Here is a 15,506-nt window from a genome sequence, read left to right as displayed (position 1 = left end):
ATATGGATCGATATATCAATTTGTTCCATTGTTTGAAATCCAACAAAATGAAAAATAGTGATTAATATCATCATTTTGATGTCATTTTGCTAAAAATAATTGTTTTCATTAAAACGTCTGTGATGTTTCAGCAACAAAATGGTTTAAAACATCAAAATTACTTAATATTTCTTATTGCTTCAGGTGAAATCGAACTGTTTGTGTTAAATGTGCACATAATACTGTATTAAATCGATCGAAGGCCTTTGAATTCAAATTGTGGCAGAATTTCTAATATCAGTAAATAATGTATAATTGTTCATAGAATTGATATCCCATCGATCATATCGTCAAGATAATGGTTATTTACACCCGTACAATTTATCATGTTTTACTGACTGCACTGCTTATGATATTTTACAGATACTGTTAAATCAGTGAATTCAGATTTGAGAGACATGAGATTCATAATGGCCAAAAATAACATTTTCAGTCACCAATTGATTTTTTTTTCACGTTTCAAAATGCATGCATGGTACGAAAAATACAATAACTACCTTGAATCCTCGAACAAATGACTCTTGAGACCATCCTTCTTGTTAGTGTGCGGTCCAGATTTCGTACTTTTTGAATGTAAGTCCGGCGTTATGCTGAAAAGCATGTGTGAGAGTTTAACTCTCACCGATATCTAATAAATGAAGCTGAGTCACACAGCCCTCTACGGGCAGGCGTGTAAAAAATCTTACACAAATAAACCCCCCCCCCCTCCACAAAAAAAAATGTATATAGGTATACACAGAGGTAAAAGTGGCTAGAATTTCTTACCAGAATTCTCTGACATAAAGGTCGCAATAATATTAAATATCTTTTTTTTTTTAAACCTCCTAAAACCACTAAAATGCAAATAAAACAGGTTTGGCATAGTTATACATAGTTATCCAGTACCTATAACACAAACACACATACAAAAACTGGTTTTACACATGCATTAGGCTATTGCATTATCCATACTGTCACAAGGCATACATGAGAAACGGATTTTCATTCAATTTTTTTTTCAATGATTTGCAAAATAACAGTTAACAAAAACACCAGTTACGCCAACCTCAGTCTCCTGATTTATATTTCCCTCATTTCCTCGCATCTAAATACAAAATCGATTTCAACCACATAAGAACACAGGATGTACATTTAAATTGAAGATATGTAAAGAATTACTTTTCATACATTATGGTAAATAAGTACAAATGACTTACATTATGCACAGTGAAATGGAATATACAGTGATACCTCTACATACCAATTTAATTCGTTCCAGGACCTGGTTTGTATGTCAAAATGGTCATATGTCGAGCGGAATTTTCCATAAGAATAAATTATAATCTGACTAATTCATTCCACAGCCCAAAACCCTACACCAAGTCCTTAATAAACACTGCAGGTACAATTAGAAATGGCAATTACACATAGCAAAACAAATAAATAATTAATACAAATCGTAGTACTACTAATAATAATTTAACGAATTGGGCTCTAATGTGACGGTTGTGTTTTGCATGCTGCTCCTGAACGCACCGTATGGCTATTGCGAGAGTGACAGCGGTATAGCAGAGATTTTACTTTGTCTTTCCATGTTCTGTTATTTTTGGCGTCAGCTACGGCGAACAATATCCGTGTTGTGTTGCCCAAGTTCTGAAATAAATGATTAATAAGCTGGCAACTACCTTGCCGATGTTACAATAATAATAATAATAATAAAGAGAGTCGTCGTCGAGATCGTAGACATATTCATCCGCCGTCATATTTTCGGGATTAAAGCACCGTTCCGGCCCGAAGTCTTTTATCGCAACAGGGTTCTGGCCCACTACACCCCTGGGTATACACCGAAAGAAACTTACTTACACTACAAGATTTCACACTCATGAGAATAGCCAGATGCATTTTTTTAACCTCACAAGTTCGTATGATTAAATGCAACCTATCTATACATAAGCATAGAAAATATTTGCACACTAGTCTAGTTCTAGAATATTTAACCAAACTTCCTTTTTGTCAGACACAGTCTCTCTAGTCACAGTTGATGTCCCCACCTCTGCCAAAGTAAAGCACCCAGACTCTTTGCTGCAGTTGGTCTCGCTCCAGAAAGCGTCAGGCTGCTGGGAACTCAATCCGGCTCTGGCTGCTGCGCTCAACAAGACCATCAAAGAGTTGCAACAGCCCAAGCCACCAAAAGTAAGACCTTGTTACAAATGTGCCACAGCACTTTTTCTACTTGTTTGTGTAATGTGTTGAATGTGTGGGAACAGGTGAATAGAAATGTGTGGGCCACAGTTCTGGCACTGGTCTGGCTCCAAGCGTTTAGGGTCGATGCGCAAATTGAATGGAAGCTTCTTGCTCAAAAGGCTGTGTCATGGCTAACGGCTCAAAATGGTAAGTCCCTCAAAGATTTTTTTGCTTGTTTGTTTTGTTTGCCTCAAATGATAATGTTGTTTGGTGTGTGTGTTTTCACGCATGTCTGTCTGTGTTTGGCTGTGTTTTATAGCACCAAGTATGACAGAGTGTATCATGGCTGGAAACACTCTTTTGGGCTGCAGTGTGCAAAAAGATGCCCTGGGTCTTTAAGTACTCCAATACAATGCCTTCTGCTGAATTAGTCTCTCTGCCTTTCCTTGCCTTGATCGCCAAACTGTGAAGCGGACATGCTAACCACTCAGTCACTGTGCCACTCGCTTTGGTAAATATAAAATGCATATATATATATATATATATATATATATATATATATATATATATATATATATATATATATATATATATATACAACTTAGATTTCCTTGGGTTTTCTCTGCATGCTATTAAAAGTGGTTTGATTAAATGAAACCTTTGTGTGTGTGTGTGATGAATATGCAAAAAAAAAAACAACAACAGAAGATAGGGGAAAATCATTTTTCACGGGACTGTATAACAAGTGTCTGTCCCATGGAAGAGTGTCATTGATTTAAATTCTTAATTGAGTGAGTCCTCTCGAACAACTCATGCTGCTTAGACCAGCAAACGACACAACACCATGAGTTGCCATAGCGACTACAGCCAATGTTTAAAAAGCTTAACAAGTTGGCGGCCTTTGAAAGGTAGTTTTCTGGCCACTTTAAAGCATTCATCGTGTACTTTAACAAGCTGCAGCTGCCTGGTGAGAAAGAAACGCTTCAGGAGGAAGAGTGAGCGGCTGTACGTGATCGGATGGGACATCTCTACAAAATCCTGCATTTTTTTTTTTTCAATTGAAAAAAAATCCATGATGGACTGAGCCCGCGATGTTTGAAGCGCGAAGTAGCGAGGGATCACTCTCCTTCAATAAACGTCAGTGTGCGCATCTTGTAACATTGTCACAACTTTCTCTACTTATAAATCCTAGGTAAGTTTACATATACAGCCCCCTAGTGGTGTAATTATTGCTCCAAATTAACACTATCAACACATCCTCCTTTCGTTATACAAGTCCAATACAAAATATTACGGAGGATGGGGGTGATGTGTGGTGGGGGTTTGTGTGATTAGGCATACTGCTGAGTTTTGGTGGAGCGGCAGTTTCTGGAGGGATTTACTAGGGATACCGAAGAACAGTGAATTACAATACTCAATCCGGAAGGTGACTAGACTGCAGACAAAAGTAGCAGCGGGGTGGGTGAAGGGCAAAGACGGGAAATATTTAGAAGGTGGAAGTAGGCTTATCTGGTGATGTCGTTAATATAAGAGCGGAAGGAGAGTGTGCTGTCGAGGATGACAGCCAGACTTTTAACCTGAGTAGGAGAGATGAGTACATTATTGATTGTAATGGGAAAGTTATTGCAATTAGTGAACTTGGCAGGGGTTCCTCACTATTTCAAGCTGTTGAGTATTAGGAAGTTTGAGGAGAGTCATAAATTATAATGTCTTGTAAGCAGAGGGTTAGTGAGGTAGGTGGAAGGGAGGAGGTTGGTTTTGAGCAGATGTACAACTGGGCGTCATCCGTGTAGCAGTGAAAATTGATGTTATCTTTCCAGAAAATGGAACATTTGGAGAATATAGATAAAGAGGAGGGGCCCCAGGACAGAGCCCTGAGGCACGCCAGCAGAGACAGGAAGTTGTAAAGTTGTAGGAGCCAAATTTTAAAAATTGTGTGTGGTCAGGCAGGTAGGAGATAAACTAAGCGTGGGGTATATGGGTGATGCCAATGAGGGGGGGGGGGGGGGGGGTAGTGGAGAAAATGGTGTCAAAAGCAGCTATGAGGTCAAGGAGAACAAGAATTGAGAGTAAACCAGAATCAGAAACTACAAGGAGATCGTTAGTTATTTTGAGTTAAGCTGTTTATAGTGCTATGAAAGTCGAGGGAACCAGAGTAAAATGGCTTGTATATGGTATTGGTGGTGAGATGGTTAGAGTTGAGAGGTGACAGACTTTTACAACTTTAGCAATGAAGGATAAATTGGAGACGGAGGTTACTAAAATGGGTGGGATCCAGCCAGGTTTCTTGAGAATGGGTGAGATGGTAGCAATTTTAAGAGACTACCCGATATGACTGAAGAAGTGTACAGTGCATACCCTATAATACAAATGTAAGACACTGTACATTGTGCATAGTTTGAGGCTTAATTCTGCACTTATATGCAGGAACGTTAGAAATTTACTTGAATAATGTTTCAAATCGTTTTATTCCACATTGAAGTTATATAAAATTGTACCAAACTGGAAAAGCGGCATGGAAAATGAATGAATGTTTAAAATGACACAGTTTAAGGACTGAGTCTAATCAAAAAGGAAAATTAAACGGAATAGTAATTCCTTTATGAACCACTAGGGCGAGCCCGAATACATGTAATGCTACTTCCATATGTGTGTGTACAACGCTTGAGCACTTTTCAAAAACTCAATGTGACAGAATGCTGTCTGATTTGTTCTAATTTGTCAGCTCATTCTTTTACCACGTGTTCCTCCTGTGTCTTTACTTTTGCTGTCATTTTTTAACACTTTATGAATGTAGTGAGGAAGGAAGTGTGGGCCACCATCCTGGCTCTCATCTGGCTTCATGGGCTCAAATCAAAGGCAGTGGCGCCTCCAGAAATTTTTCATAGGGGTGGCCAGATGGGGCCACTTAAAATCTTGGGGTGGCCAAAACTAAAAGCCATAATTTTAGGTTTTCATTATATTATTGCAGTAAAAAGGTCAGGGGAAAACTATCAAAAAGACTTAAGGACACGGCTACTGATATACTTTGGTGTATTTTGTGATATTTGATGTTACTAACGATTTAATGTGCATAGTCCATAACTGTCCAGTCAATATTTTGAGTTCCACAACAATTCTGTTTTATTGTGTTATGTATATATTAGGCATAAGGTGTACATTTAACTACGGCTGTCAAACGATTAAAATTTTTAATCGAGTTAATCACAGCTTAAAAATTAAATAATCGTAATTAATCGCAATTCAAACCATCTCTAAAATATGCCATATTATTCTGTAAATTATTGTTGGAATGGAAAGATAAGACGTACTGTATTTGTTATAACAAATCCACAAGATGGCATTAACATTCTTAACATTCTTTCTGTGAAAGTGATCCACGGATAGAAAGACTTGTAATTCTTAAAGGATACTGTGACAAGGGGTCGCGTTAACCGAATATTTTCCGTCGTTTACCGTTTTTTTAAAACGGTGACGGAAAAAACTGAAGTCCGTCCGTCATTTTGATAGGTTGCAATTCACACCCCAGACCACAGGGTGGCGAGTGAGCATATTAATTAGCTATTGTCTCTCTTAATGCATGACGTCGTTGGCTATTCTGTCAGAATATTGTAGCGTCACCGGGGTCTGGCGGCGGCACCGTGATTGACACATCAACGCGAGGTTCTTATTGGTGCACCCGGTGTGCCAGCGCGTCATCCAATTGGTGGACTAGATTGCCGCCTGTGTATAGACTCCAATCACATGACGTCACAACTCCGCCCCCCTGACTGGAGCCGCCATATTGTGTGTCAGCTCGTCATGTTTACACATTACCGCTACGTACATGCCTCCTATTACGGCGTGTTTTTCTGCTCGTTAACATTAATAATCAAAATGGTGAAGGCGTGTGTGGCGGTTGGTTGCAGTAACAGAGAAGATAGATGGAGAGACTTGAAGTTCTACCGTATTCTGAGAGACCCGAAGAGGAGAGCGAGATGGACTGCTGTAATTTGACAAGAAATCTGGGCACAAAACGATCACCACAGACTATGTAGTAGTCATTTTATATCTGGTAAGATGCATTTAATATATATTTAGAAGATTTTGGGCTGACAACCACAATTAAGATCAATGTGTGACGTTGGTGATTGGGGTCTATATAGTTGCCTTTTTTTCTTTGGGGGCGGAGTTGTTTTGTTGTTGTTGGCGGTAAGCAGAGTAAAAAGAGGGAGAAAAATACCACGACTTCCGTGTCTAATTTTTCGTCGCCAAGCAAGCGTTACAATATTAATTAAAAATGAATGAAAACTAAATACTATTGAATATGTCATCATTATCATTTTAAAAATTTAAGTGACGGGTAAAAATAGATTATGACCGGATTTTTATGACCCTGTCAGTCAAAATGACAGACAACGAAAATGTCTAGCGCAACCTCTGATTGTGACTAAATATTGCCATCTAGTGTATTTGTTGAGCTTTCAGTAAATGATACTGTAGCAACTTAACTGTTCTGCCCAAATGCATGATGGGAAGTGGTGCAACCATGACCGTGTGTGGTGGCTGCAAATGCTATATCTTCTCTGCGTTGGGTACACTACAGGGTGTTTAGAAAAAGATAAACTCCTGTCATTCTTCCCCACGTCGCTTCCCAAAGTATTTATAGTTGCTGTGGGAGAGATGATAAAGCTTTTGGCAATTTAAAGTACGGCCCCCATGAATGCTTGTATCTACTCCACACACTTGACACTGCCTCTTATCTCTGTATATAAGTAAAACGGCGCCATTGTAGGCTGTTTGGGGCAATGCGCGAGTGAGTCGTACCGCGACTGCGTGATTAATTTAAAAAATTAATTACCGCCCGTTAACGCGATAAATTTGACAGCCCTACATTTAACAAAACAAAATAAATGCATTCATTTGGGATGAAATGCATAACTGATACTACAACAATCTAACGATATACTGGCAAGCGGGGTGGCCATGGCCACCCCTGGCCACCCCCTGGTGGCGCCACTGGTCAAAGGCTCAAAACAAATGGCAGCTTCTGGCCATGAAAGCGGTCTTGGCTCTGGGCTCAAAATAGTAGGGTTTATAAAAATAATAGCTCAGTGTGTATTACAATTAAAATGCAATTGAGTTCATAAATATTCTAGATGTCCTCTGATTTTTGTTTCGTTTTCTTTTGCAGTATTGTATGTTGTTGAGTGTGTGGGAGCTGCCAATACTTTGTTGGGTTGTGGTGCACAAAGACGTGCCTCAACACAGAAAAATCCTTCCATCCTGATTATACTTGATGTGTGCTTGTCTGTTTCCAATATAATGTGTGCCTTACTATAATTGCTACAGTATAATTTATATCACATCTGTTGTGGATGTAGAATCAAGCTGTTTTTGCTGTTTCCTTAGAGTTGCTGATTGCTTCTAATGGTTTGTTTGGAAGGCATAAAACTACTGCGAGTTTGCCATCTTTGTTCAAATGGATAGATGTACTAAAGATTAATGTTTCTGAAATATTGTTGTACAACAACTTTATTTTCAATAACTGCAAGTGTTTACATTAACCCAATGATCACTTTCTAGGAGTCTCCATCACTTGCCGTTTTAGTCTTTTAGATGTTTTTGGTTGTTTTCTCAAAAGCGTCCAGCTGGGATTACAAAAGTAATTTCTTTAGTTTAAACAATGACAGACTTTTACACAGAGGAGCATACAGTGGATCTAAAAAGTCTACACACCCCTGTTGAAATTAGTTTTATGAGCTGAAAATATAACCCCAGAATAAATACTTTCAAAACAATAACCACCCAGCACGACTGATAACCTGTACAAAACATGTAAAACAGTGGTGTCCAAACTATTCCGCATAGGGCTGCAGTGGGTGCTGGATTTCATTTCATTTCTTTTCTTTTCACCAATATGGTGTCTCACAAGTGTAATCAGTTGATTGCTGTCAGGTGCTGTTTGTTTTAGCACAAACTTCATTGGTTAAACTGTCTGTGCTCGATTGGTAGGAACAAAAACCAGGACCCACAGCGGCCCTTGAGGACAGGTTTGGACACTCATGATGTAAAATGAGAATCTGCGCACATCTTCAACCATTTAATGAGCTGCTGTTGCCTTTTGAAGCGCAAGCCATGGTCGCCAGACAATATCCCACATCAATTAACCATTAAATGAAGGCTAAGAGAAGACAAGTGATAATTATTAAATGGTTATTAAATATTTGCTTTTACCAATGAAGGCTCACAATAAAGCCGGCCTAGGTTCAGCAGGTCAACTTTAATACATTTAAGGAATCATATTGTTGCATTTTATTACTTACCTAATGCTATTGCTTCATGAAATATATTTGATGAGATAGTTATTAACTTGTTATTATATATTTGCTTTTATCAATTGCTGCCCGCAATGAAGAAATGCTTTTGCTTACGGCCGCCCGCAATGAAGAAATGCATTGCTTATTATTATTGTTCACAAAGAAAAGATGTTTTTCTTGCCTGGTCAAGGTCAGAAGAGGTGCCTTGCTTTCCTAAAATGTGCTGACACATATTTACAGTATATAATTCCACCTACATGCACGCACATAGCCAAACTAAGACATGGGGTGTCGCCAGCTTGCTTCCCTTTTTTCCCTTTAAGGGCAAGACGCCCGTCTGTTACTAGTAGGGCCATCCCAAATAAAAAGGTAGGTGAAGGAGGGAGAACGATGGTTGAAGGTAATTAGCTTTCCTCTTTCTCCTTGCAAGCTTTTCAACTAAATTGAGTGCCTTCTCTCCTTATAAATGTCTACCTAACGATTCGTATTTGAACTTGACAACAAGCGTAACAAAGTGTTTATTGTTTCAAATGCGTTGCAAACCTTGTAACTTTCAATGCAGTCAACTGCAGCATTAGGGTTTCAGGCTTGGGTTCAAAACTCTGCTCCTCTGATCTTCACAAGAGCTCCTTCCATGAGTCACGTTACACCCGTTTTGCAGCAACTCTTGCAGCAAAAATTATTTACAAAACCCTTCTGTTAACTTTTAAGGCCCGAAACCACCTGATCCCACAGTATCTCACTAACCTCCTCCGTATTAAAGGGAAATAAGAATTAATAACCAGTACTAACGTTTAAAAAATTATTTACAAAACCCTTCTGTTAACTTTCAAGGCCCGAAACCACTTGGCCCCACAGCATCTCATTAACCTCCTCCGTATTGAAGGAGGGAAATAACATTTAATAACCAGTACTAACGTTTAAAAAGAAAAACAATAAAATGTATTAGCTACAAGAATGCTAAGGGGCCCTTTTGCGATGCAAATAGTAGATGTCTGTTCCGTGGACACATGACCAATCACATTAACTGTCCTCAGTTGTGACTTCTATAAAAAAGCTTGCAAGTCAGCTAGTCTAGGTCAGTCTACACAGATCTGTTTAGGGAAAGGACAGGTGGCTCTCTCACCCAGCATGCTGTATAGACTGCTCTGTCAGGAACTTGGGGTAATAAATTGTTGACTTTGAACATGTCGTTATTGGGAGTCCTTTTACGAAAACGAACACGCATGGAACTTGATTTAAAGCACAAGTTCCTTTAGTATGCACATTCCCATCCACACTCTTAGGTCTATTCATCCTCAGTGCAGTGCCTTGCAAAAGTATTCGGCCCCCTTGAACCTTGCAACCTTTCGCCACATTTCAGGCTTCAAACATAAAGATATAAAATTTTAATTTTTTGTCAAGAATCAACAAGTGGGACACAATCGTGAAGTGGAACAAAATTTATTGGATTAAACTTTTTTAACAAATAAAAAACTGAAAAGTGGGGCGTGCAATATTATTCGGCCCCCTTGCGTTAATGCTTTGTAGCGCTACCTTTTGCTCCAATTACAGCTGCAAGTCGCTTGGGGTATGTTTCTATCAGTTTTGCACATCGAGAGACTGACATTCTTGCCCACTCTTCCTTGCAAAACAGCTCGAGCTCAGTGAGGTTGGATGGAGAGTGTTTGTGAACAGCAGTCTTCAGCTCTTTCCACAGGTTCTCGATTGGATTCAGGTCTGGACTTTGACTTGGCCATTCTAACACCTGGATACGTTTATTTTTGAGCCATTCCATTGTAGATTTGGCTTTATGTTTTGGATCATTGTCCTGTTGGAAGATAAATCTCCGTCCCAGTCTCAGGTCTTGTGCAGATACCAACAGGTTTTCTTCCAGAATGTTCCTGTATTTGGCTGCATCCATCTTCCCGTCAATTTTAACCATCTTCCCTGTCCCTGCTGAAGAAAAGCAGGCCCAAACCATGATGCTGCCACCACCATGTTTGACTGTGGGGATAGTGTGTTCAGGGTGATGAGCTGTGTTGCTTTTACGCCAAACATATCGTTTTGCATTGTGGCCAAAAAGTTCAATTTTGGTTTCATCTGACCAGAGCACCTTCTTCCACATGTTTGGTGTGTCTCCCAGGTGGCTTGTGGCAAACTTTAAACGAGACTTTTTATGGATATCTTTGAGAAATGACTTTCTTCTTGCCACTCTTCCATAAAGGCCAGATTTGTGCAGTGTACGACTGATTGTTGTCCTCTGGACAGACTCTCCCACCTCAGCTGTAGATCTCTGCAGTTCATCCAGAGTGATCATGGGCCTCTTGGCTGCATCTCTGATCAGTTTTCTCCTTGTTTGAGAGGAAAGTTTGGAAGGACGGCCGGGTCTTGGCAGATTTGCAGTGGTCTGATGCTCCTTCCATTTCAATATGATGCAGGCATGAAAATGGGTCAGGGGTTAAAAAGGTGAGAAGGGTGTGGAGGAAATATGTTCCAGTACATTGTACACCCCAACAAAATATTGAGCTCTGTCGACCCACACTGTGTTTCAGCAGGGCCGTGCAGAGACCGGTGGAGGGGCGAGTGCTCGTAGATCAAAAGGAGCACATGAACAAGTATTTAATACACCTTAAAACAACATAACTTCAATTTTAACCAGCTTTAGATAATTATTGGCTGCGACTGTGACATACTTTAATTGGGAGGGGGCAACAGTGAATAGAAATCAAAACTGTCATCAACACTTTCTGGCTTTGACTCAGTCAGTCTGACTATTTTCTTCCCTCAACCTCTGCATCAAAACTTCCTTCCTCAACTTGTTCATCTGAGATCAAACCACATTAGATGGTCACTGAGCCACCAACAGCACAGTTTTCTTAAAACTATTATTTCATTATTATCCATACTTAACAACTCTAGCACCTAATGATTAATAAAGCAATGACATAAAATCTTATAGAAACATAACATTGTAATTGTGTTTATAATTGTATTTAATACCAGACTATCCTTGCAAACTTGTTCTTACCAGGTCTGCTATTCACCCAGCTGACGAGGTATCCACTGCCTTTAGCAGCCTCTTCTAACTCCTTTTTTTATCCCTCAATCTCCCTTCCCTACGAGGCATGTCTATGTAATGAAATATAAATATTAAAAAAAACAAAAAAACAGACTCCCCGGTGGCTTTTAGTTTTAAAGCTTTCTTAATTTCTTTCTCTCTCAATAACGATGGAGGTAGATTTGTGTTTTTATTATTCAATCGTGTTTTTATTATTCAATCAAAAAACAGTTACTTCTATCAAAAACAAAGTTGCTTCAATCAAAATACAGTATATACTTTTAATCCCCAAAAAGTCACTTCAATTAAAAAAATTGTTTTTGATTGCAAAAATAAATTTGAGACAAAAAAAGCATTTGAAAACTATTTTACTTGATTGAAACAAATTTTTCCATTGAAGTAATGTTGTTTTGCGTTTGGGCCACATTTTGGCTAGGACATTTGTGTCTTTATTATTCAATCAAATGAGTTGCTTCAAACAAAAATATATATATAAAAAGAAAAACTTTGCACACGTGTCAATCACCGTTTACCAAAGCCTGAGAGGGTTTGAGTAGACTCCCTATGAAGCATTTAATAAAGCCAAGCATTTTCTTACTACTTTATTCTTGTTTAAAAATAATTCGGTGGGGCAGTAACATGTTTAAAACTTATCATAATTCTTACATTTTGAAGTGCTTGAAAACCATTTATAAATGATACTTTGGTGAAAAAATGTAAAATCTGAATAAATGCATTGAACACGCAAAAAAAAATGGGGGGGGGGGGGCTACTTCGCGGTTTTCACTTATTGCGGCGGGTTCTGGTCCGCATTAACCGCGAAAAACGAGGGATCCCTGTATTTCTGAAAAGCTTTAAGAAGCAGGACTCATTCCCATCACTCGTCGGGCCGGTGTTGTGCCGACACCGGCCGTCAGCTCAAATCCAAGCCGAACATAACGCGTCTCCGGCGGACGACGGGAGCGATGTGAGGCGCCACCTCCATCTGAGAGCATGCCGCTTAATTTGACTCAACAGTGTGTTTCTTCGTTTATATTACCGCTAAATACACAAGCTTGACGCCAATTTAACGGGAGCTATTTTTTTCATGGGAGATTTGGCTAGCTCTGGCAGTGTTCAACGCAAGCTGCAACGAATGGCAGTAACTTTTTTATATCGCAAAATGTGAAAACGATTGAAACCATTACTCACCAAATTCAATCTGCTGGCAAATACAGGCAAGTGTGTATGCTGCGCTCTGGTCTGCCCCGGTGTGGATCAGGCCTGCTTTTTGTTTTCGCAGCTATGCAATACCACCCAAAGGCTCTCCGAGCACTCCATGTACAGTAAGGAGTGCGCGCGTTTGGAATAATGGAACGCACCTTGGGCCGATGATTGGTTCTCGTCAGCGAAGCATCTAGAAGGATTTGCTGACTGTCCAAGTGTGACATTTTTTAAAGAACCGATTTCTTAAGTGCTCAGTTTACGTACTAAGTTAATCACATGATGATAATAATAATGTAACGTTGATAATAGTCAACCGTTTTATCAGATTGAAATTCTTTATTTGTGGAAACTTATTGAACAACACGACTGCTATCTGCCGCAGCCAACGCACATATCTCCCCCGCCAGAACAAACGTAAACACGGAAGGCACGTCCCTCGCTCTCCCGCACCTCCCTCACCCCTCTACGTCATGCGGTGCATTCAGGAACACATGCTAACACCCTCGCCACATTATAACTCGATTCGTTACAATAATAATAATTAAATAAAACCTCCCGACCCCCCCCTCCTCCTCCCAAAAAGAATTTCTCCTCGGATCTACGCAATTCACGTAGGTCGCCATTTTTTACTTCAAAACGGCGAATTTCGCCGAAAGGTGAGAGATTTTCATGCCTGAATGATGGCTTGCACAGTGCTCCTTGAGATGTTTAAAGCTTGGGAAATCTTTTTGTATCCAAATCCGGCTTTAAACTTCTCCACAACAGTATCTCGGACCTGCCTGGTGTGTTCCTTGGTTTTCATAATGCTCTCTGCACTTTAAACAGAACCCTGAGACTATCACAGAGCAGGTGCATTTATACGGAGACTTGATTACACACAAGTGCATTCTATTTATCATCATCGGTCATTTAGGACAACATTGGATCATTCAGAGATCCTCACTGAACTTCTGGAGTGAGTTTGCTACACTGAAAGTAAAGGGGCCGAATAATATTGCACGCCCCACTTTTCAGTTTTTTATTTGTTAAAAAAGTTGAAATTATCCAATAAATGTTGTTCCACTTCACGATTGTGTCCCACTTGTTGTTGATTCTTGACAAAAAAATTAAATTTCATATCTTTATGTTTGAAGCCTGAAATGTGGCGAAAGGTTGCAAGATTCAAGGGGGCCCAATACTTTTGCAAGGCACTGTATCTCACCTGCCCGTTTGACCACCATCGGGCAGTTTTTTTCATCTTTAAAAAAGTAATTACAGTTACAAATTACTTCTCCCAAAAAGTAATTTAGTTAGTAACTCAGTTACCTGAATGTAAGAGTAATAAGTTGCTTGGAAAAGTAACTTGCGTTACCTTTCATGCCCCCCCCCCCAAATAGTAACTTTTGCTGTGTTTCGAAGTCATTTAATGTTGTGAATCAACGGTTAAAGTGTTAAAATTTCTCCCGTTATTGCATGAGTTCCCTTCTGTCTACTTTCGACGTGTGAAAGTTTTAAAACTGTTTTATCATTTAAAGGTAGCAAATCTTGAGACTATTTTAGATTAAAAGTTACTTAGGTTCGCTAGGAAGGTTCTCTACAACAGGGCCTTCCTGAGAAGTCTACTGCTTTAAGATGGCGACTGTTTACTAACGCCGGCAAGTCTATCATTTCGCATCTAGGGTTCTATACATGAGCTAACGCCGCTGTGTCATTTTCGCATCTAGTTCTATATACATGTACATATACATATCTAGCATCGTACCAGAGCATCATGCGGGCGTAGTTTGTAGGCTATCGGCTACAGTCACCCTAACCCTTATTGGAGCCACGGCGTCACAACTTTCTTCCCTCCTCCCCACTCCTGCTCTACTCTTTTGTCTCCTTGAGTCTGTGTCTATTACTTTTCTCACATCATTCAAATAACGTAGTAACGCATTGTAACTCACGCCTTTACATCGTCTGTAACGGTAACAACGTGGCCAAGATGAGAAAAGTAATTAATTAGATTACTCACTACTGAAAAAATATCGCCATTAGTAACGCAGTTATACTCTAACGCCGTTATTAACAACGCTGCCATGGGGTCCAGAGCCTTTAGTTGCTCACCCCCCTGCTTTTAGAACACCCCCCTGAACACTTTCGACTCTTACAACCTTCATTTCACAGTCAAACATTTTTACTCAGACAGGCTTTTGCTACCTCATATAATTCATTTATTCTTAATTTGTAATTTCGTGTTTTTATGGGTTTTATCTCTCTATGTATTTAACGTCTATTTACTTTTTATCTTGTACAGGGGTCTTGAATCTCCTGAAAGGTGCCTAGAAATAAAATTTGTTATATTATTAGTGCTGTCAAATTTATCGTGTTAACAGGCGGTAATTAATTTTTTTAATCACGTTAAAATATTTGACGCATTTATTGCATGCGCGAATGACCCGCTCATGCATTGCCTCAAACAGATTACAAAGACGCCGTTTTTTTGCACATTGAGAGCTAAGAGGCAGAGAAAAGCAGTGAACACAGGCGTTCATTGGACCGCGCCATTTATTGGCATAAGCTTCGGCAACTCCTTCACAACAAACAAGTATCATTTAGTGAAAGCACAACAAAAATAATATTCCTATCTCTCAAAAAAAAAATGTTCACAAAAAGAAAAGCTGTCATTCCCAATCAAAATAGCTATGCAAAATACACATAAAACTTGCTCAGACTTTGGTCAAACTCTATTCTAACATTTCGTTTAGATCAACAAATACACTGGATGGCAATATTTAGTC

At 39.4% G+C, this 15,506-nt stretch overlaps 1 protein-coding gene across 2 annotated transcripts in view; it reads left to right on the top strand.

Moving 5' to 3' along the window:
• The window catches only part of LOC130917657 (von Willebrand factor A domain-containing protein 5A-like), a 37,442-nt gene extending 34,666 nt beyond the window's left edge, over positions 1-2,776 (top strand). The window contains exons 18-20 of one of the 2 annotated variants that reach the window (XM_057839283.1): positions 2,042-2,211; positions 2,286-2,409; positions 2,522-2,776. In XM_057839283.1, the coding sequence (XP_057695266.1) occupies positions 2,042-2,211; positions 2,286-2,409; positions 2,522-2,601 (374 nt within the window). In that variant the 3' untranslated portion in view covers positions 2,602-2,776. Of the gene's footprint in view, positions 1-2,035; positions 2,212-2,285; positions 2,410-2,521 lie in introns of both variants that reach the window. The other variant, XM_057839282.1, reaches the window with a different exon arrangement.
• Positions 2,777-15,506: the final 12,730 nt, after the last annotated feature.

This window comes from Corythoichthys intestinalis, chromosome 6 (genome assembly GCF_030265065.1).
Source record: "Corythoichthys intestinalis isolate RoL2023-P3 chromosome 6, ASM3026506v1, whole genome shotgun sequence".
In the NCBI taxonomy this organism is placed as follows: domain Eukaryota; kingdom Metazoa; phylum Chordata; class Actinopteri; order Syngnathiformes; family Syngnathidae; genus Corythoichthys; species Corythoichthys intestinalis.
Note: the sequence above shows the minus strand (reverse complement) of the source record. Positions and strands in the feature narration are given on the sequence as shown.